At 57.1% G+C, this 26,140-nt stretch overlaps 13 protein-coding genes and 1 non-coding gene across 14 annotated transcripts; 7 read left to right on the top strand and 7 right to left on the bottom strand.

Moving 5' to 3' along the window:
- Positions 1 to 365: 365 nt before the first annotated feature.
- L226DRAFT_528286 (uncharacterized protein) lies at positions 366 to 2,307 on the bottom strand. Its single transcript, XM_067679317.1, has 7 exons — positions 2,259 to 2,307; positions 2,178 to 2,209; positions 2,063 to 2,120; positions 1,674 to 2,006; positions 1,576 to 1,620; positions 1,404 to 1,517; positions 366 to 1,353 (listed from the first exon to the last, which is right to left on the bottom strand). Exons 1-7 carry the CDS (start codon positions 2,296 to 2,298, stop codon positions 458 to 460), a joined length of 1,518 nt encoding a protein of 505 aa, XP_067542654.1. The 5' UTR covers positions 2,299 to 2,307; the 3' UTR covers positions 366 to 457.
- A 117-nt stretch (positions 2,308 to 2,424) lies between these two features.
- On the top strand, positions 2,425 to 5,026 carry L226DRAFT_549101 (uncharacterized protein). The gene is made up of 4 exons (XM_067682649.1): positions 2,425 to 2,769; positions 2,826 to 2,901; positions 2,959 to 3,115; positions 3,176 to 5,026. The coding sequence occupies exons 1-4, from the start codon at positions 2,577 to 2,579 to the stop codon at positions 4,682 to 4,684; spliced, it is 1,935 nt and encodes a 644-aa protein (XP_067542653.1). The 5' UTR covers positions 2,425 to 2,576; the 3' UTR covers positions 4,685 to 5,026.
- Positions 5,027 to 5,282: 256 nt separating this feature from the next.
- Positions 5,283 to 6,570, bottom strand: L226DRAFT_564702 (uncharacterized protein; the record flags this gene model as incomplete). The annotated part of the gene is made up of 5 exons (XM_067683676.1): positions 5,283 to 5,314; positions 5,367 to 5,483; positions 5,541 to 6,290; positions 6,377 to 6,425; positions 6,487 to 6,570. 5 exons carry the CDS (start codon positions 6,568 to 6,570, stop codon positions 5,283 to 5,285), a joined length of 1,032 nt encoding a protein of 343 aa, XP_067542652.1.
- Positions 6,571 to 7,823: 1,253 nt separating this feature from the next.
- L226DRAFT_15616 (uncharacterized protein) lies at positions 7,824 to 8,747 on the top strand. The gene is made up of 6 exons (XM_067672486.1): positions 7,824 to 7,991; positions 8,039 to 8,073; positions 8,128 to 8,333; positions 8,389 to 8,450; positions 8,509 to 8,603; positions 8,656 to 8,747. The coding sequence occupies exons 1-5, from the start codon at positions 7,936 to 7,938 to the stop codon at positions 8,540 to 8,542; spliced, it is 393 nt and encodes a 130-aa protein (XP_067542651.1). The 5' UTR covers positions 7,824 to 7,935; the 3' UTR covers positions 8,543 to 8,603; positions 8,656 to 8,747.
- Positions 8,748 to 9,079: 332 nt separating this feature from the next.
- Positions 9,080 to 9,765, top strand: L226DRAFT_15636 (uncharacterized protein). The gene is made up of 3 exons (XM_067672488.1): positions 9,080 to 9,186; positions 9,245 to 9,291; positions 9,357 to 9,765. The coding sequence occupies exons 1-3, from the start codon at positions 9,148 to 9,150 to the stop codon at positions 9,631 to 9,633; spliced, it is 363 nt and encodes a 120-aa protein (XP_067542650.1). The 5' UTR covers positions 9,080 to 9,147; the 3' UTR covers positions 9,634 to 9,765.
- A 161-nt stretch (positions 9,766 to 9,926) lies between these two features.
- Positions 9,927 to 11,549, top strand: L226DRAFT_607271 (uncharacterized protein). Its single transcript, XM_067685777.1, has 2 exons — positions 9,927 to 10,292; positions 10,348 to 11,549. Exons 1-2 carry the CDS (start codon positions 10,038 to 10,040, stop codon positions 11,419 to 11,421), a joined length of 1,329 nt encoding a protein of 442 aa, XP_067542649.1. The 5' UTR covers positions 9,927 to 10,037; the 3' UTR covers positions 11,422 to 11,549.
- A 224-nt stretch (positions 11,550 to 11,773) lies between these two features.
- On the top strand, positions 11,774 to 12,888 carry L226DRAFT_607270 (uncharacterized protein). Its single transcript, XM_067685776.1, has 2 exons — positions 11,774 to 12,451; positions 12,515 to 12,888. Exons 1-2 carry the CDS (start codon positions 11,898 to 11,900, stop codon positions 12,822 to 12,824), a joined length of 864 nt encoding a protein of 287 aa, XP_067542648.1. The 5' UTR covers positions 11,774 to 11,897; the 3' UTR covers positions 12,825 to 12,888.
- Positions 12,889 to 13,193: 305 nt separating this feature from the next.
- L226DRAFT_607269 (uncharacterized protein) lies at positions 13,194 to 15,124 on the top strand. Its single transcript, XM_067685775.1, has 3 exons — positions 13,194 to 13,622; positions 13,680 to 13,713; positions 13,764 to 15,124. Exons 1-3 carry the CDS (start codon positions 13,213 to 13,215, stop codon positions 14,889 to 14,891), a joined length of 1,572 nt encoding a protein of 523 aa, XP_067542647.1. The 5' UTR covers positions 13,194 to 13,212; the 3' UTR covers positions 14,892 to 15,124.
- On the bottom strand, positions 15,045 to 15,973 carry L226DRAFT_607268 (uncharacterized protein). Its single transcript, XM_067685774.1, has 2 exons — positions 15,490 to 15,973; positions 15,045 to 15,430 (listed from the first exon to the last, which is right to left on the bottom strand). The coding sequence occupies exons 1-2, from the start codon at positions 15,948 to 15,950 to the stop codon at positions 15,109 to 15,111; spliced, it is 783 nt and encodes a 260-aa protein (XP_067542646.1). The 5' UTR covers positions 15,951 to 15,973; the 3' UTR covers positions 15,045 to 15,108.
- Positions 15,974 to 16,149: 176 nt separating this feature from the next.
- Positions 16,150 to 16,664, bottom strand: L226DRAFT_15561 (uncharacterized protein). The gene is made up of 2 exons (XM_067672483.1): positions 16,472 to 16,664; positions 16,150 to 16,378 (listed from the first exon to the last, which is right to left on the bottom strand). The coding sequence occupies exons 1-2, from the start codon at positions 16,628 to 16,630 to the stop codon at positions 16,316 to 16,318; spliced, it is 222 nt and encodes a 73-aa protein (XP_067542645.1). The 5' UTR covers positions 16,631 to 16,664; the 3' UTR covers positions 16,150 to 16,315.
- Positions 16,665 to 17,576: 912 nt separating this feature from the next.
- L226DRAFT_564696 (peptidyl-Lys metalloendopeptidase) lies at positions 17,577 to 18,833 on the top strand (the record flags this gene model as incomplete). The annotated part of the gene is made up of 4 exons (XM_067683675.1): positions 17,577 to 17,940; positions 17,999 to 18,275; positions 18,350 to 18,620; positions 18,684 to 18,833. The coding sequence occupies 4 exons, from the start codon at positions 17,577 to 17,579 to the stop codon at positions 18,831 to 18,833; spliced, it is 1,062 nt and encodes a 353-aa protein (XP_067542644.1).
- A 175-nt stretch (positions 18,834 to 19,008) lies between these two features.
- On the bottom strand, positions 19,009 to 22,915 carry L226DRAFT_528276 (sphingomyelin phosphodiesterase). The gene is made up of 21 exons (XM_067679316.1): positions 22,263 to 22,915; positions 22,162 to 22,209; positions 21,790 to 22,107; positions 21,566 to 21,734; positions 21,387 to 21,507; positions 21,204 to 21,338; positions 21,046 to 21,150; positions 20,940 to 20,993; positions 20,748 to 20,890; positions 20,676 to 20,682; positions 20,517 to 20,620; positions 20,396 to 20,464; positions 20,318 to 20,327; positions 20,220 to 20,251; positions 20,112 to 20,149; positions 19,960 to 20,019; positions 19,823 to 19,891; positions 19,706 to 19,731; positions 19,486 to 19,649; positions 19,374 to 19,402; positions 19,009 to 19,298 (listed from the first exon to the last, which is right to left on the bottom strand). Exons 1-21 carry the CDS (start codon positions 22,479 to 22,481, stop codon positions 19,152 to 19,154), a joined length of 2,067 nt encoding a protein of 688 aa, XP_067542643.1. The 5' UTR covers positions 22,482 to 22,915; the 3' UTR covers positions 19,009 to 19,151.
- A 275-nt stretch (positions 22,916 to 23,190) lies between these two features.
- Positions 23,191 to 24,486, bottom strand: L226DRAFT_607265 (uncharacterized protein). The gene is made up of 2 exons (XM_067685773.1): positions 23,553 to 24,486; positions 23,191 to 23,495 (listed from the first exon to the last, which is right to left on the bottom strand). The coding sequence occupies exon 1, from the start codon at positions 24,317 to 24,319 to the stop codon at positions 23,615 to 23,617; it is 705 nt and encodes a 234-aa protein (XP_067542642.1). The 5' UTR covers positions 24,320 to 24,486; the 3' UTR covers positions 23,191 to 23,495; positions 23,553 to 23,614.
- Positions 24,487 to 24,883: 397 nt separating this feature from the next.
- Positions 24,884 to 24,967, bottom strand: L226DRAFT_t4. Its single transcript has one exon. It is a non-coding gene; the product is annotated as a tRNA-Asp (tRNA).
- Between the last annotated feature and the right edge of the window lie 1,173 nt (positions 24,968 to 26,140).

Below are 26,140 nucleotides of genomic sequence, written 5' to 3'. Positions count from 1 at the left end.
TCATAATTCGGAGAAGAAACCAGGCCCTTGCAAATCTGGGCCCCCTGAACGTGCCCGAGGCGGTCGTCAACAAGTTCGGTTATAGGCCGTCCATCCCCGTCCAATCATCTTCGGGAGACAGGCAAGGTCGGAGACGTCATCCGCGCGGCTGCTGGCCCGCCGGATGCGTATTAGTAAGCGCGATGACCCTCTCCCAATCAAGCAACTGTCGTCGTTGCCCACCGTACGTTGACCATCCTCAAGGCCAAAGAGACAGCTACTAACGGCATCGATAATCTCGACCCACAGTGAACCTGGGAGTCATTGATTGCCGCGGTCGCATGGCCGCGGGAGTCATGGTGGGTCCTCCCACGTCGATCATCGGGGTGAGTGGGTCGACCTAAACAGTCCATTGGCATTATGGGTACTCGATGCACGGCAACATGGGGGTACACGTGAAAGTCGCACCGTATGGAAATCATGCATTAGGACCCAAGATGTCACTCATCTCAGCTAAGAACTTGTCATAGTCGTCCTTCCGCTTCACCTGTGCTTCCTGCCCTCTCGCCTCAATCTTTGGCTTCTTCGCAGGAGGTGCTCCGAGCTTATCCTGAAGCGCCGTCAACAGGTCCGGACGCGCAGCAGGGGCAGCTTCCGCTTCGTCTACATTGCCTTCAGAGGCACCCACCGTCGGTGCGGCGTTGACTCTAGAACCCGCGCCCGGCTTCTTGCGCTTCAGTGCGGCAGGAATAAATGCGGTGGCCTCTTTCTTGAAGTCCCGTAGCTCTGGCTCTGCCGAGATGACTGCTGAACTAGGAGCACCAGGAGCCGAAGCCGCCGGTCCCAAACGTACGCCTCCTGATGTTGGCTTTGGTGGTAACGACGGATTGTGGGAGTGCGCAGCTCTCGCAGCTCGATGGGCCTGATACGTCTGATGCGGTATAGAGGATAGTGGGTCTTGAACGGCTCCTGCGTTCGGCCCTCTGCGAGGATAAAACCCGGGGGGAGGTGCAGGCATTGGTGCTTGCAAGCTCGTTGGTGGAAACGGCGGGAATCCAGGTGGCGGTGGTAGGGGAACTCCAGCCAGGGGCGGGAAGCCGGGTGGCGGAGGAGGTGGGGCAGATGACATGACCGAAAAGCCGGGCGGAGGAGGAGGAATAGGTGGCATTGTGGGGAATCCAGGAGGCGGAGGTGGGGGAGGGGGGAGACCGTCAGACGACGACGACATCATGGGGATTCCAGGTGGTGGGGGTGGTGGGAGTGATGTTCCGACTGGTAACGGGGGCATGCCCGGAGGTGGAAGTGGCGGAGCGAAGACTGCGCCCGGAAGAGAAGTCGTGGGAGGAGGACCTAGGGGGAGTGGTGGGAGAGGTGCTTGGTTTGAGGTTAGCGGGAGCAACCGTGGCCTACGGGAAGCGGCGTACCTTGCTCCATACCAGGCTTGGGTGGTGGTGGGCCTTCTGGCATTGGAATATCGTCATCACTACCTTCCGATTCCTCTTCTGGAGGTGGCCCGGCGGGCATGACGATGTCGTCATCTGCGAAATAGTGGTATGAAGCGAGTTCTCGCAGTCTGATCAATAACAGATCACGCACCAGATTCCGCTTCTGCTTCACTATCAACCTCGTGCGGGAGAAGTGCTATAGAGATGGAGACTCAGTTTCAATCTGACAAAAGGGTAAACGATGCGTACCTCGCTCAACGTATGGTAAGCCGGGAGGGGGAACACCGTACGGATTCATGACTGGGTCGTAGTATATACTACGCTCCGGGTGACGGGGAAGACCATTTTTCTTAAACAAGTTCCTCTTCTTCGGTGCGGTGCTCTCCTCTTTCCTCTCATCGCGAGACTCGGCCGGTTTGCGCGACCTGAAGACCAACTTGCGGTGCTCGGGGTGTTCTTGGACGTACTCCTCCTTCTTCTTGTTTGTCTTCTCCAGCTCTGCCTTCAGCTCGGTGAGGCGAGCCTTGTCCGATGCGGACAGCTCAGACGCGGCCTCGAGTTTCGCGATGTCATCCTCGAGGTCTTGGAGCGCGTCTGGTAAGGAACCGGCGGGTTGAGACTAATTGCGCGAAGCTCACCTCGCGTGTCCTTCTTTACAAGTGCGAAGTCGCGTGCTTTAGCACGATCCGCCTTGTTCTACTACATTGCGCTGCGTGAGTACGAGTGCCAACCAGCGGTGGGTGTCATTCTTGCCTTCTTGAGCTCCTTCTTCCTCTGAGCTTTGCCTGCCAATAATTGAGATCTACAATTGAAACCAGCGGAAGAGAGACTCACGGTACGCATCGGCTGGATTGGCGGACTTGCCCTTAGCCATGGATGATGGTGGACTTGGACTCGAACTCAGGTGGGAATATTGGCGCTGGCGACAGTCGTCGCGCACGTGCCTCGCTCCCGCCCTATACGATAGAGTCATGGGTGAGCATGATCCTCACACCCGTCGGACAGCTTCCCTCACCCCAGGGAAGCCCGCCTATCGCTTCGCACCTGCTTTCTGCGTCTGCACCGAACCTTCGACTGTACTCTCTGCCGATACCATACCATCTGTCTTGTACAACGACCGGGAGGACTTAGCTGTCTCGTCTCCGTCTCACCATGATTACCCCTGCGACCACTCCCAATGCTACGACCCCCAATCACAACAACAAGCGTTCTTCCAAGGCTCCTGCACAGTCTCTCAACCATCTTCTCAACTTTACTCTACCACCTAGACAGTCTCATAATTTCACGAGCATACCCCGCAGGGCGAGGAAGACCGGTAATCACCATGGCGTCTGGAACAAGGAGCGTAAGTACACTCGATCATACTATTTCTCCTCTCGCAGGTCTTCACGTACGGCGCAGGCTTTGTCAACGCTCAGTACCGCTTCGTCATGAATCCAACCGGTGACTACACCGTACATTTCGCCGATCCGGATATGTGAGTACCTCCGCACGTTATCAGACCTATCTCAGTATAACCCACACCCTCGTCAAGATACTTTCAGTGGCACGATATCCTCCAAGTCATCGTACCGAGAGGAAACAACCTTTCTCTTGCATCTAGAGAGCAGTCTGTCTCGGCCGATGATGTTCTCAACTGTCCGATATGTCTCTCGCCTCCTACTGCACCCAGGATGACCAAATGCGGCCACGTACGTCGTTCTCACAACTCGTTCTTCCTGCGCCCTTTGACCCTATCATGTCCACGCTAGGTGTACTGCTACCCGTGCATCCTCCATCTCTTGAGCACCTCCGAGCAGCTCAAGTGGGTCCGGTGCCCCATCTGCTACGATTCCGTCAACGAGCGGCAGCTCAAAGCCGTCAAATGGTTAGACGATGTGACAACACCAGAGACAGACGAGGGCCCTCTGGAGGGCTCTTCATCATCGGCCTCCCATATACACGGGTCCGGGAATACAATGCGAATGCGTCTGATGCAGCGGCCACAGATCACGACGCTCGCGTTACCTCGGTCACCCACCTGGCCCTCCGACCTCCTACCCCCTCATCAGGCACCGTTCCATTTCCTGCCTGATGTGCTCACATTTGCCAAGTTCATGCTGGCTACGCCATCGGACTTGATTCAGGATCTTACCAAGGACCTTGATGACCTAGCTACCGAGCGGAGATTACTCAGTGGCATGGGCGACGAGCTCGGCACTGTATTCATCGATGCTGCTGACGCAAAGGTGCGACATCAGATCGAGAAGGCTGCTGCTCTCGACACGCCACATCTCCGAGAGGCCATAGAGACTGCGCGTCATATCTCTCAGCAACTGCAAGAGCGTGCAGTGCGCGACCGTCAGCGCAGAGAGGAGGCGCCTCCACCTCCAGTCGCCCCTGAGGAGGTTCCTGACGCATTCCTCGCGACACAAGGTCCGGGTTTCGCCGCACCACCCCCACCTCGGGAATCCGCCCCTACGCCGACTTCTGGGCGTAACCAACGCCAGCGACGTAACTTGAACCCTCCCCCGCCGTCGACCTCGACCTACTATTACTACCAGGCTGCTACAGGGCAGCCGATCTACCTCCATCCCCTTGACATCAAGATTCTCCTGTCGCACTTCCACAGCTACGCCTCCTTCCCCAACGAGATCACCGTCCGTGTCGAATCCCGCACCGAGAGCACCGTCAACGACGACCTCCGGAAAAGGTGCAAGTACCTTGCGCACCTACCTGAAGGTGCTGATGTCGTCTTCATTGAGGCGGATCTCTCAGGTGTCATCGGCGCCGAGGGCCTCCGTCCTTTCGAGGGTGCCCTGAAGACCCGTCGCACGCGGCGGAAGGAGAAGGGCCGGAGGGACGACAAGGCGCGCGCACGCGCCGAGGAGCGGGAGAAGGAGAAGCTCGCGCAGACATGGCACCAGTTCGGGTACAGCGCGCCCGCTGCACCCGTCTCGGTCTCGTTGGACATCCCCAGGGATCCGTCGCCCGTGGGTGCGCCTATGAGCGACCAGGAGCAGGACGCATCGTCCCCTCCACAGGCTACGGGCGCGTGGGGTGCGCGCAGTTTCGCGGCAACCGCGACCGCTGCCCAGGGTCGCCCGCTGGGCCAGCGCCCCGCCCCCCCTGCTACTCGGTCTCGCGCGAACGCAGAGGACGAGTGGGAGCTAGACATGGCGTTCCATGAGCTGGAGCAGAGGACTGCGAAGGGCGGCGGGAAGAAGCGCAACAACAGACTGGTCGTGCTCGGCGGTGGAGGAGGACGTCGTGCGCGGTGATTGTGCGGACGTTGAGTGACTTCGTGGTCTTATGCTGCGTTGGACCAGTTGGCTATCTTTCGAGCTCAGTCAGCGTTGCTCATGCTACTCTGGGCTCGGTTATATAGTGGCACATTGTACAAGTACACAGGACTCATCCTCCCATCCTCTGTAGCAACAGTGACAACAATCAATCGTATAAGCATATCAGTTTCTAGAAGTTCAAAGAAAGACCACTTACCTCGATCGTGTCCTGAGGGAGGCAAGGAAGGATAAGAGGTATATCGTTACTTAGATTGCGACTGTACAGTACGGGGTAACAGATATATCCGAGCGTGTTAGATATATGCTCGACAGACAGGGATATTCCTTGGATACTGGCCAGAGGACATGGGAGGACACGGTCCGGTGAAGAAACCAAAGAAGCACAAGGAACAGGTAGTAGGTAAATAAAGCTAATGACAACAGCGGCAAAAGTGCACGAGAAGCAGCAATATCTACGTACGCATGGAGGTGTGAAATGCAGCATGGCAGCAACAGGGAGGAAGAGAGCATCGTGAGCGTTCATAAGGTTAGGCGGAACACAGCAGATCGAGAGCACCCAGACGACACAGCATCATCAGATGATCTGCAGATAATTCGACGGTGCGACTGGGAGGGCGGGTCAGCATGGAGCTCATGGGAAACTGCACCGTAAACTCACTTCCGACCGTCCCGTCCTGTTTCCTTGCTTGCCACCACTTCCCGTTCTTGTCAAGAATCTCGAGGATTTCATTCTTGCCGAACGTGATTTCGTTGGGGTCGTCAGGAGATGCGGTATCTGGAGGGCCATACGAGCATGAGAATGCATTCAAGACCACAGACGTGGCGTACTCACAGTTGTACAGGGCCTTCGCTCTGTACTGCGTCTCTCCACCGCTCGCAACCGAGGAGTCCGGCCCTGCAGTTCCAGGGGTGGTAGGGGCCGCAGGGGCTGCGCCTCCTCCACCAGCACCGATGCCTGCTGCGCCGCTGCCCATCAGTGGTGACGCAGGGCCGATGCTGCCCTCCCCGCCACCTATTGACCCAGGACCACCGCTAGTGCCAAGGTTGTTGACGCTGCCAGTAGCCCCCAGGCTCCTGGGTGCCTCCACGCTGCCAGCACGGAAGCTGCCGGTTCCACCGATGGGGCCAGTCATGCTCCCGCCCATCTTGGTGTCGTACATGGGACCAATGCCGCCCGTCGAGTAGCCGGCAGTGTAGCCGTTGCCACCGCCCATGTTCATCATCGACGCAGAGCGCGTACCGCGACGGCGGCGCGAAGGCGGAGTGAGACCACCCGTGCCGAGGGAGTTAAAGACGTGAAGCATGAGCGAGTCCTCCTCGGACGTGAAGTAGAGGACCCATAGGATGTCAACGATGGCGAGAATAAGCCAGCCGGCGGCCATGGCGTCAAGTGACGCGAAGCCAGTGAAGATGCCCTGGTTGACTCCGAGGACGGCGAATACGATGGCGATGGAGCCGAAGGTCGCGATTTGGAAGCGGTGCATGGCGATGGAGTCAGTCGCAAGGGTGTGGAGTATGCCGAGGATGAGGAAGAGCTGGACGAAGATGGCAAACCATAGCACGCCGACAGAGCCGTTCCCGACTGGATGCACACGAACATGAAGGGGGATTGGCGCGTCGCGAGCGGGCGGTGAGCAGGGAACAATGGAACTGATGTCTGGCACTCACTCTGGGCAGTTGCCACTGCTTGGCCAATGAATGCTACGAACCATCCGATCTGCAAGGAGGGGTGTGCGTCAAGGAGGGTGCTGGAGGAGGCGGGCGTGGGTGGGACTCACCACGGCAAGGATGGTCGTGAAGAGGAAAAGGTAATGGGTAAGTATTGGCGTGAAGTCGTAGCCTTCGCTCCCGCGTGGAGGCATTTTGGGAGGCGAGGTAGTGGGAAGAAAGGAGGGAAGGAGAGACTGAGTGGGACGGAGGAGAGGGCTCGGATGAGCAGCAGAGGAGAGACGAATGCGCAGCCACGGACGAGTCTGGGACGAGTTCAACGACACCAGCAGATGACGATCCTCTGCACGCGCCCGCCTTCCCACGCGCCCAAGGCTGTACCCCGCCTCGTATAACCCTGCTCTGCTTGCCAAACACCCCCGGTCGTGCATTCCGCTGCTCGCACCCTTGTCCCCGTCGTCCTGGCAGCGCCAGCATGTCCGTCCCCGTGTGCTCTCCCCGCCCCCGCCCTCCCAACCGGCGTTGGCTCTGGTTGGCTCCATGCCAAAGAAAACTTGACTCCTTCCGAGCCGTTCTAGCCCTCCATTCCAACGCCTCGAGGGGACCCTCCTAGGTCACCTGTCTCCGTAAAAATGTAAAATGTATCGTTCGTAACGCCGAGTCCACCTTCCCAAGACAACTTCCAACGCCCTGGCTCCGGATATAGGCTGCTGCCCACACATGTTATAACAGCGAGATCAACGGTGCTGGGATGGGGCGCTGCGGCACAGTAGTAACGGTGCGTCTTCGTTGGGATCTCTCGAAACTTCGGGGTACCCGGGCCATGATTCTCGTGTGAGTGCAGGCACTGTGCGTAACCTCGCAGCGTGTGACTACGTACGGATACCCGCGGTAATGCGCACACAAGCAGTTGGCACGGTTGAACCCTTCTTTGGCCTCATACTCCTGCCATTAGACCGGTGGTTGTCAATCATGACTTCCCAGTCATGTTGGCGGACTACAGTTGGCGGACTGATTCTTCGAAGCAATCACATCCATCAGGAGACACTGGCAGGTCTATGATCAATAGCCACGCAAGTCGCTGTTTTGTTGCATTCATCGCGCAACAATTATGACAAGGACAATGTGAGTCCCTCCGACAATCCGATTTATGGACCCTCACGAGCTTTTTCAGAACGCCGGGATTCGTGCAAGCGCAAATTGTTGGCTGCTCGAGAATACTTGGGAGTAGGGACGATCCTAGTCCGTAAGTGATCATACTATGCAAGCATTTGTATCAAGAGCACGGCGCCCATCAGTCATTATCCCTCTCAAGATTCAATCACTTGCAACATCGGAATTCAACGTGCCGGCAGCCACAAGAAGAATAGAATGCTCATCGTCCCAGAGCGCTGCGCCCACAATACCGCCCACTTATCGCATCAGCACAGATCAGCACCCTCACTGACTATACTACCCGGACAAGGCCGCGGAGCCGTGCGTAGGCGACAGACACGACAGGCATAAAATGGCGACCTGATCGGAGCTCTTCATGCATTGCCTCTTGCCCCACATTCGCCATGTCATCCGACGGAGACTCCGAGGCTGCTGAAATCATCGCGTTTGTCGCCTATCTGTGAGTTTCCCCATATCTTCTACTAGTCAGAGTGTGACTTCGTGTAGGCAGCCCGATGCCTATGTCGCTCTCTCCTCTATAGGTCAGTGTCGCCCTAGATGCGACGTATATGTCCTAACAATATCACATCGCTCAGTATTCTTTATCTATGATTACATCATCACCATTGGCCGTGAAGTCGTTGTTCTGGAGGTAACCGGAGCAATATCAGTCTTGTTCCTCTTCATCAGGTATGGTACCAAGATCCTTGACTTGGTATCCTACGGTCCAATGTCCGACAAGGTATGGGGCTACCTCGTTTGTCATCCTTCAATGTATTGGTCACACCGTATCTGCACAGAGGTACATGCATCCGCAATATGCGGGTACCGCCAGTACTGACATGGCTGCCCTTAAGTTGTGCAATGCTAGTGCAAGCATACACCATGATAGAAATTCTCCGATATCTCCCGTTTGCTGGTGAGCGCGGATCGCATGCTAATAGCCTTCGGTCTCGTTGATGACGGATTGTTTGCAGCCTTCGCTGGGATGCGGGCCTGGGCATTGACTAGTAACTGGACGCTGTCAGCACTTGTGCTAGCGTTCTCTCTCCTTCCGTTCGCCGTGGACTTGGTATGTCCCCACCTGCCGAATCACTCAACATTCCATCTTACATGTTGCACAGGATTGGTTCGCCACTTGAATCTCTGGAGCGAACGCTCCCGTCTTTGGTTGCAAGACGACATCGACAGCGGACCCGACTCCCGCACAAGTCCTTGCGTGAGCTATCCCTTCATACTCGACTTCTTGCGCCGCTGCTGACAATCAATAGTGTGTAGATGTACGTCAGACCCCGTACTGCTAATTCGCTGCAGTAGTAATATAAGAGACTTCCAGGGCCGATCCCTCCAGGGGCGGGTTCATCCTCGCCGACTTGCTCCTCGTTATCATCACATGGCGGAGCCTGGCTAGAGGACCACAACGTGCCCGTCTCCCCAACGGCAAACGTATGACATTTTCCGACATACTGTTATGGAATGGCACGTGTTTCACCAACTACGGCTCGTCCGTGACAGAAAAGCTGACTATGGCCTAGGAACGTTGTACTTTGTGCAAGAGTGTCCGGGTTGCTTGTGAGGGGTGCAAGGCTAACTCTGCTCCTTACGGAACTTTGTTTATGATGAACGTCCTTCACCTTAGCTTCTCCCTGCCAGCAGTAAGTTCATCTTTGCCGTCTTGCTTGTGTGTATATGCCTCAATAGTTGTGCCTGAAGCTGTTCAACGATGATGGGATTAGCAACATCACCGACTTCACAGATCCGTACGTCGGATCCCCTAGTTCTCGTCCTCGGATGTCCTGGCTCATTGGTTACTGGACCCCTGCAGCCTCACAGCCATCCTCATCTCCCGCTTCCTTCTGGACCTACAAGAGGCCAACCAACGCACAGTGCGTCTCGATGCAGACGAGGCGTTGTCGACTGTGGACTCGCTCGGGTCGCTCAGCTTCGTAGCGAGGACGATGGGATCACTCCGGTCCACCATGGTGCCCGGACACTCAGAAGACGACAACTTCTCCATGACCGATGTTACACAAGGGAGTAGCGTCGCGCTGGAGGAACAACCTGTCCGCGAGGCAAAAGATTCAGTGCGCTTCGAGGGATAGGCTCGCTTACCGGGTCTTCCTTCGTATGTTACTTTATGAACGGTGCATACTGTAGTCATTCATATAGAGTACTTGTACTCTACACTTCCTCTTGTTACCTTCCTCTTGCCATCGTGATTTCGTTCCCTTGACATAAGATTGATTGATTGAGATACTAAGAGTCAAGCCTAGTCAGCTCGCAGTCGGAACAGGACGGTGCCCCGCAGAGAACAGGTACGGTAAGCGCGGGCGTGTCGGACTTGGACGGGCAGGTCTTCCGAGCCGCTGCAAGGCCCTGGTCAGCATGAGTATCTCACGACCACCATGGCATTGATGGCGACACCTCCTTCCCTCCCTCTCTCACTCGGTTTTCTGGACTCGCGTCTGACGACGTGTAATGGTCTGAAGACTTGCTTGGGCCCCTCATGAGTGCTACTGTCGTTGTGACCGAGGTTCCGAACACTGCCTGGTTGTGTCCACGCCCGCTTGCGCGCTGTCCGAGCCGCTTCCCGCTTATACCGCTGCTTCCCCACAGACCGGCTCTGAAGCACTTGCCATCGGAGGTGTGGTCGCAGATATTGGAACATGCTTTCGAGTTATACGGACCCGCAGGAGATGTGCCGGAGGCCGACGCGGTGAAGCTGAAGCGAGGACTTCTGCTTGTATCGAAGGACCTGAACGTGAGCCTTCTTCTTCGTACCACCCAAACACGAACCATCTTACCCTGTTGATTAGGCCGTCGCGCTGCCCATATTCTACGCGCGCGTACGCATAGGTTCCTTGCGCGTACTCGATAAGTTCGCCGCGCGGTTGCATGCCGCAGATCAGCGGTGGGACTCCATCCGGCGCATACCATATTCCGCCCCAGGACGATGGGTGCAAACGCTCGACCTCGAACCGATGCATTGCGCCTCCTCGGAGGAAGTCTTGCATCTGGATACGGTCCTCAACAGAATATTCCCATTGATTCCCTTCTTGTCCAACCTCATCGTGAACGCACATACCCACTTGAGCCGGCGCGCTCTCTTTACGTTCACGTACCGCGACGGAGTGCAGAACATCCGCGTTCTCAAGGGGGTTCAGCTGGTAACGTCTGCGCGGACTGACGACGACACTTTCGTTGAGCTCCTTCGAGCGTGCACCAGACTGGAGGAGCTGGAGATCATGGGCACTGGCATCGACCCGACCGAGATGCCAGCTTACGACGACGACGGCATGGATATACCCTCAGTCCACCCGCTGCACCTCCCCTTCCTCCGCAAGCTCGTCGCGCTCTCCATGCCGTCCTCGGCGGCGCTGTTCGCGCTACTGTGCTCTCCCCTCCCCGCCCTCCGACATCTCACCCTCACCCCGTACGACGAGGATACTGTCCCTTGCTCCCTTGTACCGCGGTTCATCGCTACGCACGGCGGAAAGCTGACTTCACTGCACCTGTATACCGTCAAGCAGTGGCCGACCGTGCTCTTCCCGACACCCGAGACGTTACTCGACATCTGCCCCTCCCTCAGGCACGCCTCGCTCGAGCTCCCTCTTCCAAGGCTCTCTCTCTCACGCGTAGAGAGACACGAGCTCGAGATTTTGTCGATTCCCAGACCGATTCAGGAGTTCTGGGGCGTCTTGGAGAGACTGCTACCGAGGCTTCCGAAGCTCCGGTTTGTCCGCGCACGCGACGTGAAGTGGCTTGGGGAAGGCATGTCACTGAGGGCGCTGCAGACGGGCGTGCAAGGCGAGATGTCGCTTTGGCGGCGCAGGCTCGGGCGGCGGGGGATCCAATTGCTTGATGCGGAGTGGAAGCCGGGGACGGACTGAGCTATGTGTGATCTTTGGTTGTTCGCTTTTACTATCATTCCTATTTGCATTACTGTTGTGCTGCTGACTGCTTGTTGTACTAATTGTAATACCGACCACCCTTCAGCTTCAGGCATGCTTGCTGCGCCATACCATGCGCGTGCGCACAGACCCCGAGTGGCACCAACATGAGGCATCCAAGGCAACCAGCCAACAGCATTGTCATTGGCGCATTGACCTTTGGCATGGTCAATGTCAGACTAGAACAAAGCGCGACAGAGAGCATACTTATTGCTGTTGTGGCGTGCAATATGCTCCAGTCCGCTTTGACCTCTACTATGATCCACCCCGCCGGCCACAGTCAAAGCATGCCACGGAACTTGACAGCCCAGGGATACTTAAGGCGGAGTACTGACTCTCAGTATGACTGCGACCTGCAAACTCCAGCACTCCCCGAGCATCCCAGCTTATCTCCCTCCCATTCAAGCCAACCCCCAATGCCGAGGATCACCATCGACGTCGCCTTCGGGCGTGGCTCTGAGCACCCGGTCATGTACGTTCTCAAGCCGGAGAAGACGCTGAGAGCGCTACACGAAGACAACCTCATCTTAAAGATTTCCGACCGCGTCCCCCATCGTCTGGGCGGAGATGGGTGGCGCAGCGACCAGCTCACGGGGGACATCAACCGCGGATGGCTATACCATGGTGTCCTGAAGACCTATCCCAAGGCAGCCCACTCCCTCGCGCGAGATTCCGGCCGGTCCATGTCATCGCCCTCGAGTGGGTCCTCCCGGGGAGGCTTTGCGACCCCACCTCAGGCTGAATTGCAAGTCGCCGTCAAGTGGGTACGCGGGATGCGCGCGATTGAATCTCTGAGGAGGGAAGCGAGGATGTACGACAGCGTCTTGTGGCCGCTCCAGGGCTCAGCTGTGCCGAACTTCTACGGCCTGTTTGTCGGCATGGAGAACGACGTAGAGGTTGGGTGCTTGCTTCTTGAATGGTGCCCCGGAAACGACCCCGTCGCGGCTGGAAAGCCGACGGCGGATGTCCTGTAAGTGATCCAATGCACTACGCCTCGGACGACTGGCTGTAACTCACGGTTCCATCCACTTAGACGCATGCGGGCACAAGCAGTCCAGGACCTGCACAAAGTCGGCGTGCATCATGGGCAGTTATACGAGCGTCCCGACGCCTTGTGCGTATCCGACGGCCGACACTTCCTGCGCGCACAGGATGGGACCATCCGCATCGTCGACTTCCAACGCGCTAACATGCATCAATGCAGGGTGAGTGAGGTCCACGACGTCGACGAATACGCCGACTACCAGGGCAGCCCATGCAACGAACTGGCTTTCGCTTTTGGCTACTCCCACAATGCGTATACGAAGGGTCTTCTGAAGAGCATTCCGTGGAATACATATTGAAGATTGAACGGGTAGACGGGGAGGGAATCACGATCTGCGTTGTAGAGTACACTATTCATGTTGGTATTGGCAGAAATGCGGAATGCATGTCTCCTCTCTGGTGTGATTGTGAATATAGCATCAGATCGAAGGATCGAAGTACAAAGTTCGAGCTTCAAGCTTGGCTGACGCACAGTGATATGTAAACTCTGTCAGGAATGGGCCGTTGGAGGATATAAGCCCGAGTTACACCCCCCAGCTAGCAATGCGCGACAATACTTAGGGGTTGGAAGGTAAGTTGAAGGCCTATCCAGCACAGCACGGGCGTCAGCTACAGGTGTAGCGGCTCCGGCCCGAGCGAGTGCAGACCTGCTTCTCGTTTGCGCTCGACAGTCATCCTCCCATTTGCATGGGTGCCTCTCTGGATAACCTCCCTGTCGAGCTCTATTTCGCCCTCATATCCCATTTTGAGCCTGACGATCTTCAGCAGTCTCTCGTATCACTTAGCCTCGCTATTCCTCGTTCTCCTGTACCGACGTCCATCCTCTTTGAGAACATACGCCTCAGACGAGCGGAACAAATCCTCAAGCTCTATCTTCGCGTTCGCAATGCACCCGACGATGCCGCGCTTACGCACAGTCTTTCTTTGGAGTGCTGGAGCGTAGATGCGGACGTGTTCGTCAATTTGATCGCCCTCTTCCCCAACCTGGTCAACATATCTATGTACGTCGGACCGAACTTTGCCCCGGAGCACCTGGAGGAGATTTTTATACTGCCGCGGCCCAAGATGCGGTTTTTGTCTATGCGGTTCCGACCATAGTGCGTAGCATCGGCATTCCGTTCGCAACTTCGTCACGGAGCTCATTCATTTGACAGTGTTCAGAGAGCCACATATTACCACTTTCTGAAGGTGCGTATCTCTGTATTTCTCGGGCGGGACGCAAGTTAAAGGCGTGGCAGGGAGCGTACTTTGACTCCACGCTACTTGCGCTATCTCGTTGGCCTCCACAAGTCCTCCCTACGCTTGCAGTGGTGCAAGATCCCCTCGACCCTTCTCTCGCTCCAACGCACTTCGCACAGCCGTTGGTCTTCCATCGGCTCAATCCCTTGGTTGACCTTGCGGTCTCCCCGATTTGCTACAATCTCAGACACTTCCGTCTCCGCGTCCCCTCTCGCCCGATAACTCGTCATCTCCATGCCCGACCGAACGCGCTTCCCTCGGTCGAACTGCTGGATCTGTCCACGAGCAACGTGAGCGCAAGAGACTTGGAGGGGCTGTTGGGGCACCTTCCCAGCGTCCAGACCTTGATATTGGACAGTTGTCCGATTGTCACTCAGCGCACGGACATACAGGTCGCTGCTGGAGAACCGTTCCTCCAGTGGATGGAGCTTGGACAGGCGCTCGCCCTAGCCGGGGTCAAGCGTGCGATAGAACGGGAGAAATCGCTCCGGACGTGGATGGATAACTACTACGCCAGGAGGCAGCAGGAGGAAGCGCAAGGCGGCGGTTCGTCCAAGAAGCCGAGGAAGGGCCGCAGAGGTCTCGCAACGGCCGCTTTCTCTCTCCGCGCTCCATCCCCGGAGCGCAAAGACGACCGCGAAGTAACCATTTTGGAGGAGCGCATCCCGCGCAACGGGCAGCGGGTCCGTGTCCTGCCCTCTCCGCCCACGCTCTGCTCTGTAGCGACTAGTTATCCTGGCGGCGTCACTCCGGAGATTTATGAGGCGGTCAAGGCCGAGTTCGAGCGTGGCTGGGCAGCGGGCATTGCGCGACTGTCTTCTATACGTCTGCGGCTCAAGACGAGCTACCAAAACGGCATCGCACGGGTGGTGCGGTTCGCCGATATTGGGACGTCTGAATGGGAGGAGGAGAGGGTCCATGGGCAGCAGGGCCTTGCGGGGCTGGTCGACGTCAACGACGTGACGGCGTTCGCACTGGACGTTGTTGGGGATGACGAAGCTGAAGGAAGCGCGAAGTCGGGTCACCAGTGTCCGCTGTTGTGTCTTGCTGGCCCCGCGCGCGATGCGGTCCATGTGGATGGCTGTGGACACAGGCAGGGCTGGGACGTCTTCAAGGACGAGATTTGATGGCATGGTTACACGCGTGTTTGTAGAGATGCAGATGTAGAAGATGTACACACGGTTGACGAGCTTTGTAGCCTTAGCATCGATTGTACTTATCCTCGGATCAGAATCACGACATATCATACTGACATACCATAGACTAGATAGCCATTACCCACAACACAGGACAGTATACATATGAACGCAATATGCTCAGGCTACAGGGATGGGAATGTGATACTCAGTATCTGTAGAAGAAACCGGCATCGAACGCAGGAAAAATCTTGTTCGCCAAACGGACCTCCGTGCCGAGTTGGTCGGAATCCACACCAAAGCGCGACTCCAGAGCCGCTAGCTCTGAGCAGCCTTTTGACGGTTTCTGGTCCCCGTTGACGTCCCTGGAGAGTATCGTTGTGCCAGCACACTGATGCGTCTTTGCGGACGAGAAGCCGACCATGCGGAGCGTGCCATCGCTAAGTGCGATGTAATGCATCGGGTCGAGTACCTTGTTATGCATGACACCTGCCTTGTGCAGTGCGAGCCCAGCAATCATGCGCTGACGGCTGAAACAGACAACCTCGTTAGTCTCCGACAAAGCATGAGGGCCACACAGCCCACTCACTTCAGCTCGAACGTGTCCTTGATTGGCGGACCAGCGCACCACTCCAGGACAATGCAGGCGACCTCAACGTCGCCTATGATGCTGGTGAAGCACCCGTAGAAGCGCGGCACGATAGAGCCTTGCAGCGGCCGCAGCTCTTTGTCGTACAGGCCGGCTTCGCGCTTGGCCCCGGCGACGCGTTCTGCGCCGACCACCCACTTGAGGGCGACCTCGCGGAGGGCCACCAGGCGTTTCCCGCCCTTGCATTCGAACTGCTCCATGTACCCGCGGTAAATGCAGTGTGCGCCTTCATAGTTGGAGACGAGCGGCACGCCGTCCAACGTGACGCTGGGGGTGGACTCGTCGACGACCGTTACTTCCGTCCAAGAGTAGCGCGGGGAGGCGGCGAGGAACGTGTATTGTTTCACGGTGCCGAAAGAGACCTCGAGACCATGACGGTGGGTCGTGCGCTGCGCCGCCATCTTGGGTCAAGTGGGGAACTTCGAGAAGGGTGAGTGTTGCTCGCAGGGTCTGCGGGCGGCGGCTTCTTGTACCCAAAGGTCGCTTTGGCTGGCTAGAGTTCATTGTGGCCTTTGTCCGGCATCACGGCACGGAGACAAAGGAGTGCGAGGTGCATTCAGCTCCGGTCCATTGAAGAGAGATGGATGACCAAAAACAATGCGCAAACGGTGGCAAGGAGCAATTGTAGCCCAGCATAGGTCGGTCACGGTTGGCTGGAGGACAACATTCAAGTGCATGAATGCAGCTACCATGACGTCACTTCACTTTGTCCAAGGAGAGTGAGTTCACCAAAGGTTTCAACCGGACGGTTCCTGGACCTCCATGGTTATTGCGCGAGTGTCGTGTTGGTCCCATGGATACACACTTTGAGTGGCGGATGGACGGACATCTGCAGTCAGGAAGCGTATTAGCAGCTGCAGGCATACCAGCGCAGGCACACCATACCAGATACGGATATACGACTGAAGGCAGGAGGGCATACCGTCTGACAGGTCCGTGTGGTTACTGTCCCGGCGGCAAGTCCATTCACGCGGATCGCCAAGAAGAGCGGGCGTCGGGCAAGCCCGGGGGTGCATATGCTTGCGTATGTGAGTAGTTGCGCGCAACTGAGAGGTGTTTCGGCGCCGGGAGGCCTGCGCATGCGGAGAGGATCAGGTGCCGATGGGTTGCATATGGACTGTGCAGGATGGGCGCAAGCCTCGCTGTCACCCAAACTGCCCACTCTGTACCGAAGCCGCAGTAGGCGCCTGGCAAGCGCCCTCGCAACCATATGGGTCCTGCCCTGATATGGACGCAACACTCCTTGTCCGCTGCCGTCATGTTCGCTCAGATGGCCCGTTCTTGGCACTTGCCCGTCGCAGTCCGGCTATGCTTATCTCCTCCCGTGTCATGCTCAACGTCCTGTCAATTCATCTAAGCGATACTCTCCGTGCAGGATGCGGATGGCCCCCTTCGTCCGGCGAAGCGTGCAGATCCACGGAAAAATGTGCATGGTCTGGATTACCTAACAAGGCTTGACTCTGTTGCGCCGCCGGCCAGCGAAATCCTCGGTATTTAGAGCTTCTTTCGGCAGGAACTAGCTCTGCATCTCCGTTGGATGAGCACGGGGAGAGCTTCTGCGTGCGTTCGTCTGTATATTCTGCTAATGTTTTACCTCCGACTGGTAAGTGCCATTCAGCACGTTGTCTAGCATGCGCGACTGACACTGACAGTGGTCCCGAAGATTCCGAAAGTAGATGCCATCAGTCAACTGCCGCTTTCTACTGGTTCCATTGTCGCCCACGTACGCCTCGATCGTCGGTGAGGCGATGTGTCCTTCTACCAACTGTCCGTTGTTCACACCGGGCCACGCGACTACCTACTCTTGGCATCTATGTCGTGCCCTCTTCGCCATGCTTCCTGCTGCTTATCCTCGGGTAACAACATGGCGTCAGAAGCATCGCTACTTGCTCCAAGCCGACATGCTGCGATACGGACTTTGCATAAAGAGGCCTGCGTCGTCGCCAACTACACCTTGGTCACTCGGGTTCTCCGTGTTCCAGTCGCACCGTCCTCGTTGAGCTTCTCTGCTTCTCGACACCGACAACATGTTCTCCGCCTCCCTCCGCGCTGCGCTCGTCGCCCTCGTCGCCACCGCGACTGCCGTTGTCGCGACGCCCGGCCTCTCCCTCAAGGTCACCGGCCCTGAGGCTGTTGACGGTGTTCAGGACCTGAAGGTCTCCGCCACGCTCACCAACACCGGTGACGAGACTCTCAAGCTCCTCAACGACCCCCGCAGTGCCCTGCACACGCTCCCGGCCAACACCTTCTCCATCACCACCGACTCTGGCGAGAGCCCGAGCTTCATCGGCGCGAAGGTCAAGTACGTGCCCAGCAAGGCGGCCAAGAGCACCAACGCCCGGTCCTTCACGGTCCTTGCTCCCGGCCAGGCCGTGACGGTCGAGCACGATCGTAAGTCAATCTTCGCGATCACGTCCACCACACCTGCTCACGCGACGGTTTCATGCAGTCTCGAAGGCGTACAACTTCACCACTCCCGGCGCGGGCAAGTACACTGTCGAGGCCTCTAACCTCTTCCACTACGTCGACCCCGAGACCAGCGAGCCCGTTGAGATCCGCGCTGATGCCGAGACTCACGTCGCCGCTATCTCCGGCAAGCTCGCGGTTGTCCGCCCCACCCCGACGTCCACGAAGCGTGAGACATACATCGGCTGCTCGTCCAGCGAGCAGAGCGCCCTCGTCGCCGCCGCTCCCGCTGCGCAGAGCTACGTCGCGAGCGCGTACTCGTAAGTCCCGTCACCAGGCTACGGCGCATCTCCGAGCTGCCCGTTGACTCTGTCTCTGCGCTTCTTCTACACAGCTACCTCCAGAGCCACACTGCCGCGTCGCCGCGCTACACGACCTGGTTCGGCTCGTACACGAGCTCGCGCCACAGCACCGTGCTCAGCCACTACTCGAACCTGAACAGCAACGACTACACGAGCTTCACGTACGACTGCAGCACGTGCTCCGAGCCCGATACCTACGCATACGTCTACCCCGATGACTTCGGCCGGATTTACCTCTGCGATGTCTTCTGGGAGACTACCACCACCGGCACTGACTCCCGTGCGGGTACCCTTGTGCACGAGGTACGTTCCTGTCGTTTTCGCGGGCGCTGAAGGCCGATGATACTGATGCGCTGTTACTTGTAGTCGTCCCACTTCACCCAGAATGGCGGTACTGAGGATTACGCCTACGGTCAAACCGCTGCGAAGAGCCTTGCGAAGAGCAACCCGTCTGAGGCTGTCTTCAACGCCGACAGCCACGAGTACTTCGCGGAGAACAACCCTGCATTGTCCTAAGCAGGATGTAATGTATATACAAACGCTGTCCATAGGCTGAGGTGTACATCGTTGTTGTATAACGAAATGTTAACGAAATGTTAAACATCTGGCATGACTTACCTCTGTCTGCTCTGCGTGGGTCGGGAACTGTTGGAATCTTCCAACGCGGTCACAACCTTCTTATAGTTGACTTGACCATGACATCAAGGGAACTAGCGATTGCATAGCACGCTCCTACTGCAATACAGTCCGCATCCAATCAAGAACTGAGGCCTACGATGAAGACTTGGTTGGAACTCAGCGGAAGCTCCCACCGCAGCGAGACCCTCGACACCCCTACTGCACTGACCCAAATCCGAGGGCGCAGTTTTGCTTCGCGATCGGAGCGCTCCCACTGCGGATGTAGCAAATCTTGGCCGTGACGCAGTCCCCGGTGCACGCGGGGGTGCGCACGGAGCTCTTGCCCTGGAAGGTGTTGAATACCTACAATGCGCACCCGCAACGTTAACGTTAACACCTCGATCTTCCCACCATGGAGCTAGCGAGATGATCACGCACCGTGACGAGGGTCGAGTTGGCCTCCATCGCTGTGGTCAGGCGACGGAGAGGTGGGGCGGATGAGCACGACGTGACTCTGACACGCTGCAGTTACAGCGGATTTGGGACGCACCTTCGGTGACATGGTGCCACCACGTCGCGTTGAGCGGGTCGTTGGGTCCCCAGGATGTGATGCTTGCGCCATAGGCCTCGCGGGTGCTGTACTCGTACTCGTACGTGGGCCCAAGCGCGAGCTGGCCGTCGAGCTGGGGGAACGCATTGACGTCACTCTTCCACCTGCGGTGTGTTAGCGCCCGCAATAGTTCGCACCCCGAACCTTATGTGGCACTCACGTGTGGGCGTCGACGATTTCGAACGACTGCGAGTGCGCATCATGGCCGAAAGAGGACGAGTCCGTCCACGTAAGGGTCAGTCTCCCCCGCCCCACGCAGCCACAAGAGCGGACGCACCCCAGAGTCCACCTCGTACACTCGGAAGCCAGAGTTGAGGTTCGTCAACGGCGTGATGGACGGTCCGATCTGCCAGCGCGACGCCCCACTTGGTCTCAGTCTGCCTGCGTATATCCATCTGCACGCGGCTCACTCACCCATCCTACTGCCCCCGCAGTCTGCGCGCTGATGCTCGTGGCGTTGTTCGCGTAGTATATCTGCGCCGTAGTGTGAGCGGTTGCGGGTACAAACTTCCAGGGTTCCCGGCTGCCGTTTCGAACAACCGCGCGCTGGCACGCAGGACGCTCACCATGACTTGATCCTCATGCGTGTGGCCCCAGAAAATCGCTGCAGAACAGAAGGTGCGGGGATCGTCTTCGTGCTGCGCTCATAGATGATGTTGTGATGACAGACATACCCTTGATGACGTGCGGTGAGAACCGATCGACGCTATGCGTACACGGCAAAATATGGACGTAAGAAACCGGAGGAACGCCACGAAGGGGGACTGCTCACATTTGGTAGACTACAGCATCGCAGGGAGTTTTCGGTAAGCGATAGCACATGTGTGATAGATAGGAAGCCCATACTCACACAGGTCTGTAGGGTTCAGAAGCGGATTCGACCCATCCCACCCAGTCAGGACATGCCCCAGGATCCACACTGACACGAGACGTCAATACATATCAGAGATGTAGATTGGCGATCGTCAAACCAGAGTCGCCTGCATCTTCCGCGGCTTGCAGTTCATCCGTGAGGAAGCGGAGCATCCCCGAGACGTCGGGATTGGTCATGTTGATATAGTTGAAGAAGTTCGCGCTACGAGTGGCGGTCAAACATCAGCAGGTACACATATGTAGTAGCCCAAGCTTACGTATACCCTGTTACAGGCATGTCCGATCAGCTCACTGTGGCATCGTGTGCAAAGGTGCGTTGCAGGACGTACACAAGTCGGTGTTCAGGGTGATAACACGAAGGCCGTCCTTGCGGCGAACCATGTAGGCGGCATAGTGTGCTTTCGCCAGGTCGACGGCCGACTGCGGGATCCATCCCTCATGTTGCCAGAGAGAAGCGACATGATCGTAGTTCCTGCGTGGCGGTGAGAACCTGCTTGGCGCTTTCTGAAGGCCATACGTACCAGCTGAACTGTTCCGCTAGTATACCACCGAGGGAGTGAGGAGAGTCTTGAGCCCTGCAAACACATCATGAGTGTAGATAAACCTTTCAAAGGACGAGGACCTGACTGATTGTAAGAATCGTGGTTGCCCAGCGCAGCATACACCGGACCCGTCCCTAGCATGCGCTTGAACAAGTCATACACTACAGTCTCCGTATACAGAACATAATCCCTGCCAGACAACTTGTCAGCGGTCAGATCAAAGGAGAACAGAACGGGCAGCACCTCGAGAGCTGATTCTCGGAGTCGTGTGACACAAGATCGCCCGTGTACAAAGTAAAGTCAAAACCGGTCTTCTGGGTGCCGGCCAGGACCGGGATCGACTCGAGAGCGGCCAGGACGAGCGAGAAAGGCGAGTCGCTGTACGATTCATTAGCCAAGTGGCATTAAGCCAGTCAACGCACTGACCAGAGGTACGCCCCATACCGAGGAGCAGGGAAGACAGTCTGGTTCGGGCTCTGAGTATTGTGGTTGTTCTCACGGCAGCAGAGTCCGGATGTGCAGTTCGCCTCGGCACCGTTAGCATAACCTCGGGATCATGTCAGCACGGCAAGATACTGGAACGCCCGGCCAAAAAAAAACCTTACGAGGATCGATGTGCAGATCTGAAATGTGCAAAACCTTCAGACGCTGCCCAGACGCCTTCTTCGGGGTTGGAAGCGGGTCGGGCTTGGGCTTGGCAAACCAGCCGGTCAGGTTGAGAGGCGTTGTGGGCGGGAGCGGGCACAGGCCGGAGACGAAGTGCGAGCATATCATCTGCTCGCCGTGATCAACGCGAGCTATAGAGTTCGATCAACATAGCAATGCGAACCTGTCCATCGAGCCCGCCGACATCCGCGTTCGCGATGACCTGGGTGATCACCGAACCAAGGGAGAGGATGCCATATTGCGTCGCGCAGTCCTTGTTGAAGTTGAAGTGCTCGCAGACGCGCACCGCGAGAGCGGGGCCCTGCTCGGGCGCAGCCATCGCCAGGAATTTGCCAGCCTCGAGCGCGGCCTGGCATCGTGCGCAGTTGTCTGTCCCGAACGCCGGGTTGCTTGCAATAGACAGGACCTGCTGAAACGCAGCCTCGAGGAGCTTGCCGGACGACGCCTTGGGCGGGAGGATGTGCGGGTCCTTGGTGTCGTTCTGTCGGGTCTGTGAGGCACGATCTGTGCTGTTCCTGGGTCCTAGAGAACTTACTTTAGGGATCGTGTCCGGGTTGGTCAGCTCAAATGGGTATATCTCATGCTAAACATGGGGGATTATCAGCGACGAAGATGATAGAGGTACCGGGAACTCACAGTGACTGGGTCGGATATCACAGGCTGGGGCTGAGCCGAGGTCGCTGTGGGAGAGTTGTAGTAGTGTTTATACACCGACGTCGGAAACGCGCCAGGGGCGGCGAACGCAGAAGGCCCGAAGACCTCCGCCGACACCGGCTCCGCGCTGGCGAGGCTACTATGCACCGAGAAGGCGACCGCGAACGCGACAGCGACGCTCAGGATCCTACGCAACACCATGATGGCGGTAACAAAGAAGACCGTCGAGGGCGTACGGCGCATCGGCGTCGAAAGTGATGTCGCATTTAAGGAGACCTCAAGACAATATTTAGCTCACGTTCCTCGCGCCTCGACGCCGGACGACGTGATGTGGATGGTCGAACGTGCGTCGCGTGGGAGGGCATCGACGTCGCCGCCAGGGACCGATGCGTCAGGCATTTGACCTGCTGTGAGTATGGTACAGTGCGCGTGTCATGGTTCGTGCTCGACGGAGGACCGCAGCGGAAGGAGGTAGACGTCCTGAAACATTTCGAACGTGAGCATGGAACCAGAAGAGAGCGCACCTTGTTCCGGAGGGCGTTCATGTGGTTCATTGATCATGAGCAAGGTTCAATACTTCAATGGCCTATAGCCTGGATACAGTAAGTACGAGCGGACATATCGCAGATAGTGGGTTCGAGGTGGCCGAGACTTGTCAAAGAAGGTCATGCGAAGACCAGGATGGACGGCCGTGAGAATTGATGGAACCCCGGACCGAGCCTCCGCATCGATCCTCCGAATGCGAAGATGTGACACACTTTCTGATTATGGCTGCCCCTGGCCGTAACAGGACTCTGCGTGTCACGCTTGGTCTAGGCTCACCGCGGCCGGGTCAGAGGAGGCATATAAGAGCAGACCAGTCTCGTGTGGCGGATGTTTCGCCTTTCCCGCTCCCGCTGCAGCAACATCTCGCCGTGCAAAATTTTTCTTGCGATAGAACATCGGAAGACCATACAATTACAATTGGCATAACCTGATGTCGACTCCAGGGGAAATAGCTGTGAAGATCGAGCACGGTAACACTAGGTGGGTGTCTTCTAGAGAAAACCGACGAGGAATATACAATACAACCACGAGCACAGCGCAATGACAGATCGAGAGCAATGGAACGTAACCGGGTACATAGGTGGGTGCGGGATAGTCAGGATAGGTGGAGCGACGGATGGTCGTCGAACACAGAATAGGAATTTTCAGACATGTCTGTGGTACGGAGACCTGGGTTTGAAGCTGGTAAGCGCGGAGTGCGCGAGGGTTAGACAAGCGTATACGCACCCGTCGCCGTTACCAGACATCGCTGACAGTCTCTGCTCCTCCCACAGGGAAAGGCCTGCCAGTCAAGCCTTGACCTTCTCGTCGACCGTCCGCTTGGGAGTCTGCGGCGGGGGCTCGACGAGACTCCTTCCGTTCGCGGCGGCAGCAGCAGCCTTCATGCGCGCCTTCTCCTCCGCAATCCGCCTCGACTCCGTCCACAGGCGCAGGGTATAATCGTGAAGAGAGCGGGCGTACAACACAAATGGGTCCGACTCTCCGACGTGCTGCTGCTGCAGGGAGGAGGTGGTGGTGGGCACCGAGGACGCCGCGAGCATGGTGGTAGGTGGACACAGGTCGGAACGGTGTGCAAGGTAGTCTCGAGGACGAGTAGGAGTCCACGCGAGCTGACGCGACGGCGGATAGGGCTGCGACGTAGCCAGGTATAGATGCGTGGTCTGGACGACGGACGAACGGCCGCGGAGGGACGGGGACGCTGGACAGAGGCTCACAAGGCTCAAAGGAGGATGGATCGGGGGCAGGTTATAGCCTCTTCCAGCGCTCTGGTGGATATATGGACCGCCGAGGCAGGCCGTGCGGCCGTGGCTCCTGGGAGGGATAGGGCGGGGCACAAAAAAAAGAGGGTACTTCTTGGTATGAAGACGTTGCAACGCCGCAACGGCTCCATGGCTCTCCCTGCTGGCTCCGTGGTCGGCATCCACACGCGGTGCCACGGGGTCCTCCCTGCGGATCCCTGCCCGGTCCTCCTCCTGCTCAGCCACCGCCCGCATCCGCGTATCTATCCATCGGCCCTACCGCGCTCCCTCTCACGCGTCCGGCCTCATGTCTTCTCAAATATTCTTCTGCCTCAGGTGCGTCCCATATCCCACTGACGACCCCTCGGGCAGCGTCGGCGCGCACTGGCCCCACCGGCAGAGTCTGATCGAGTTGATCATCTACTCAACCCTGTCAAATCCACCGTTTGGCGGGCTCCAACCCGTACCACTGACGGCAGCAGGGACCTTCTCTGGTCGTCGCAAGTGCTCGACCAGCGCTCTCGTCTTGATGCTTGTTGTGACCTGTAAACAAACAAATGATCTGTTACCACACGTCAGTCACCTTCCGCCGCTTCAATTGCTCCACTAAATGAAGTCATACCTCAGCTTGGCGCGCGTCGGCATTGCGCAGTATGTTATACAGCACTAACAAATGCATCTAGCTCCCTCCCTCCTTCTCCTGGAGTCTGATACAATAGATAGTACCGGTCAACCAGCAACGTAGAACACAATCTGACGCTGCCAGCTGAAAACTAACATAGACATGGGCTATAAAAAGAAACATTCGTTTACGCAAAGCTCCGTGGCGGGGAGTCGAACCCCGCTTTCGCGCGGTCGTGGTGTCATGACAGGCGCGTGTACTAACCGATACACTACCAGGGACTTAGGAGGGTGTCCTTTTACAAATACCATATCTAACTGTGCGGCCTGCGATGTATAGAGGCCTGATGATACTGAGGCTCAACTGTGATGCCGGCACTGACAACGTTCGTGGCGTCGCGCGCCCTTCAGGTTGGTATTCAAGCACAGCTGGATAACCGCCCCATAATTCGCCGTGGCAGTCTTCAAGGCTAGCCTGCCTCAAAGCATGCATCGCCTAAGACCGTCCTTTCCTGTCGATGAACCGTACGGCAGCTACAATATTAATGCCATGCTGTACGTACCACGTACTCATGGTAAATGAAACTTGCGAAGAGAGACCGATGAACAGTTTCGGCCTTCGGGCTCAACTCGGGCTAAGTATACCTCTGCTCATCCAGATGCGTCGGCCTGGGCTGGAGTGGATACGCAGTCGGCAGAATACTTGAATGTGCCATGCTGCAGCACGGTATTCCTGGCGAAAGGAAGTCTGCGAAAGGGCGTGCAGATCTGCAGCCTAGATTGTTTTAGGCTTCTGCCGAATCAACCTTGTGCCCACTGGCTACTATTTCATGTTTCGATGAAGCTCGGATTGCGTGCTTGAATGCATTGGTTGACTGGGATGGTAGGTCCACTGCGTCTAGAGGCGTGAAAGACTCGCCCCGACCTCCGATCAGCTGGGTAGTTGAATAATGATCATCGTGACAGAAGGCAAGAGTTTGTACGTACAGTTGCTGCGTTGCTGTGAGTCTGACTATTAGAACCGCACCCGGACGTGGGGCATTGTGCTTTCCGTTCCGGCGGCGGCCATTCTGCTGTTCGGCGACAAACTGCGCGCGAGATTGCACCGGTTGCTCGCTTTACGCGGTAGGAGGATCGAGGTGCTGACATGCAGAGACGACTTTTGCTACTTGCAGGTTGCTTGCAGGCCTGAATTCTGCTGTCATATGAACGTGATTCCCTTGTGGATGGTGGACGTACCATGGACGGAGGACTGTGTGTTGTTCCTATTCCAAGCCGAGTGCTGTCAGTGTCCGAGCATCCAATGGCAGATAGACGCTTCGAGCGCCAAGAGGGCGATAATCTAAGCGAGGTTGCCTATCTGATAAGATCAAGGCTCTATACATCTTTCTACCGCCCCCCGCCGCGTTGACTTGTGCCATGACTCACGGGTATAAAGCTTCCTCTCCTCCGTCC

Source organism: Lentinus tigrinus (genome assembly GCF_003813185.1).
Source record: "Lentinus tigrinus ALCF2SS1-7 unplaced genomic scaffold L226scaffold_1, whole genome shotgun sequence".
NCBI classification, from domain to species: domain Eukaryota; kingdom Fungi; phylum Basidiomycota; class Agaricomycetes; order Polyporales; family Polyporaceae; genus Lentinus; species Lentinus tigrinus.
This window is presented reverse-complemented; position numbering and strand designations above follow the sequence as displayed.

Coding starts and splice junctions, on each gene's coding strand:
- L226DRAFT_528286 (XM_067679317.1), bottom strand. CDS start 2,298: ATGGCTAAGGGCAAGTCCGCCAATCCAGCCGATGCGTACC. Junction 2,210..2,258: donor CAATCCAGCCGATGCGTACC/GTGAGTCTCTCT, acceptor AATTATTGGCAG/GCAAAGCTCAGAGGAAGAAG. Junction 1,621..1,673: donor CTTACCATACGTTGAGCGAG/GTACGCATCGTT, acceptor CCATCTCTATAG/CACTTCTCCCGCACGAGGTT.
- L226DRAFT_549101 (XM_067682649.1), top strand. CDS start 2,577: ATGATTACCCCTGCGACCACTCCCAATGCTACGACCCCCAATCACAAC. Junction 2,902..2,958: donor CATTTCGCCGATCCGGATAT/GTGAGTACCTCC, acceptor ACCCTCGTCAAG/ATACTTTCAGTGGCACGATA. Junction 3,116..3,175: donor GGATGACCAAATGCGGCCAC/GTACGTCGTTCT, acceptor TGTCCACGCTAG/GTGTACTGCTACCCGTGCAT.
- L226DRAFT_15616 (XM_067672486.1), top strand. CDS start 7,936: ATGTCATCCGACGGAGACTCCGAGGCTGCTGAAATCATCGCGTTTGTC. Junction 8,074..8,127: donor TGTCGCTCTCTCCTCTATAG/GTCAGTGTCGCC, acceptor CACATCGCTCAG/TATTCTTTATCTATGATTAC. Junction 8,334..8,388: donor CACACCGTATCTGCACAGAG/GTACATGCATCC, acceptor GCTGCCCTTAAG/TTGTGCAATGCTAGTGCAAG.
- L226DRAFT_15636 (XM_067672488.1), top strand. CDS start 9,148: ATGATGAACGTCCTTCACCTTAGCTTCTCCCTGCCAGCA. Junction 9,187..9,244: donor TTAGCTTCTCCCTGCCAGCA/GTAAGTTCATCT, acceptor TTGTGCCTGAAG/CTGTTCAACGATGATGGGAT. Junction 9,292..9,356: donor ATCACCGACTTCACAGATCC/GTACGTCGGATC, acceptor GGACCCCTGCAG/CCTCACAGCCATCCTCATCT.
- L226DRAFT_607271 (XM_067685777.1), top strand. CDS start 10,038: ATGAGTGCTACTGTCGTTGTGACCGAGGTTCCGAACACTGCCTGGTTG. Junction 10,293..10,347: donor TTGTATCGAAGGACCTGAAC/GTGAGCCTTCTT, acceptor CCTGTTGATTAG/GCCGTCGCGCTGCCCATATT.
- L226DRAFT_607270 (XM_067685776.1), top strand. CDS start 11,898: ATGCCGAGGATCACCATCGACGTCGCCTTCGGGCGTGGCTCTGAGCAC. Junction 12,452..12,514: donor AAGCCGACGGCGGATGTCCT/GTAAGTGATCCA, acceptor CCATCCACTTAG/ACGCATGCGGGCACAAGCAG.
- L226DRAFT_607269 (XM_067685775.1), top strand. CDS start 13,213: ATGGGTGCCTCTCTGGATAACCTCCCTGTCGAGCTCTATTTCGCCCTC. Junction 13,623..13,679: donor TCTATGCGGTTCCGACCATA/GTGCGTAGCATC, acceptor TTCATTTGACAG/TGTTCAGAGAGCCACATATT. Junction 13,714..13,763: donor CATATTACCACTTTCTGAAG/GTGCGTATCTCT, acceptor AAGGCGTGGCAG/GGAGCGTACTTTGACTCCAC.
- L226DRAFT_607268 (XM_067685774.1), bottom strand. CDS start 15,950: ATGGCGGCGCAGCGCACGACCCACCGTCATGGTCTCGAGGTCTCTTTC. Junction 15,431..15,489: donor AAGGACACGTTCGAGCTGAA/GTGAGTGGGCTG, acceptor TGTCTGTTTCAG/CCGTCAGCGCATGATTGCTG.
- L226DRAFT_15561 (XM_067672483.1), bottom strand. CDS start 16,630: ATGCGCAGGCCTCCCGGCGCCGAAACACCTCTCAGTTGCGCGCAACTA. Junction 16,379..16,471: donor CCACACGGACCTGTCAGACG/GTATGCCCTCCT, acceptor TCCTGACTGCAG/ATGTCCGTCCATCCGCCACT.
- L226DRAFT_528276 (XM_067679316.1), bottom strand. CDS start 22,481: ATGGTGTTGCGTAGGATCCTGAGCGTCGCTGTCGCGTTCGCGGTCGCC. Junction 20,150..20,219: donor CTCACCGCACGTCATCAAGG/GTATGTCTGTCA, acceptor TCTGTTCTGCAG/CGATTTTCTGGGGCCACACG. Junction 20,020..20,111: donor CGCATGAGGATCAAGTCATG/GTGAGCGTCCTG, acceptor ACTACGGCGCAG/ATATACTACGCGAACAACGC.
- L226DRAFT_607265 (XM_067685773.1), bottom strand. CDS start 24,319: ATGCGGGCGGTGGCTGAGCAGGAGGAGGACCGGGCAGGGATCCGCAGG.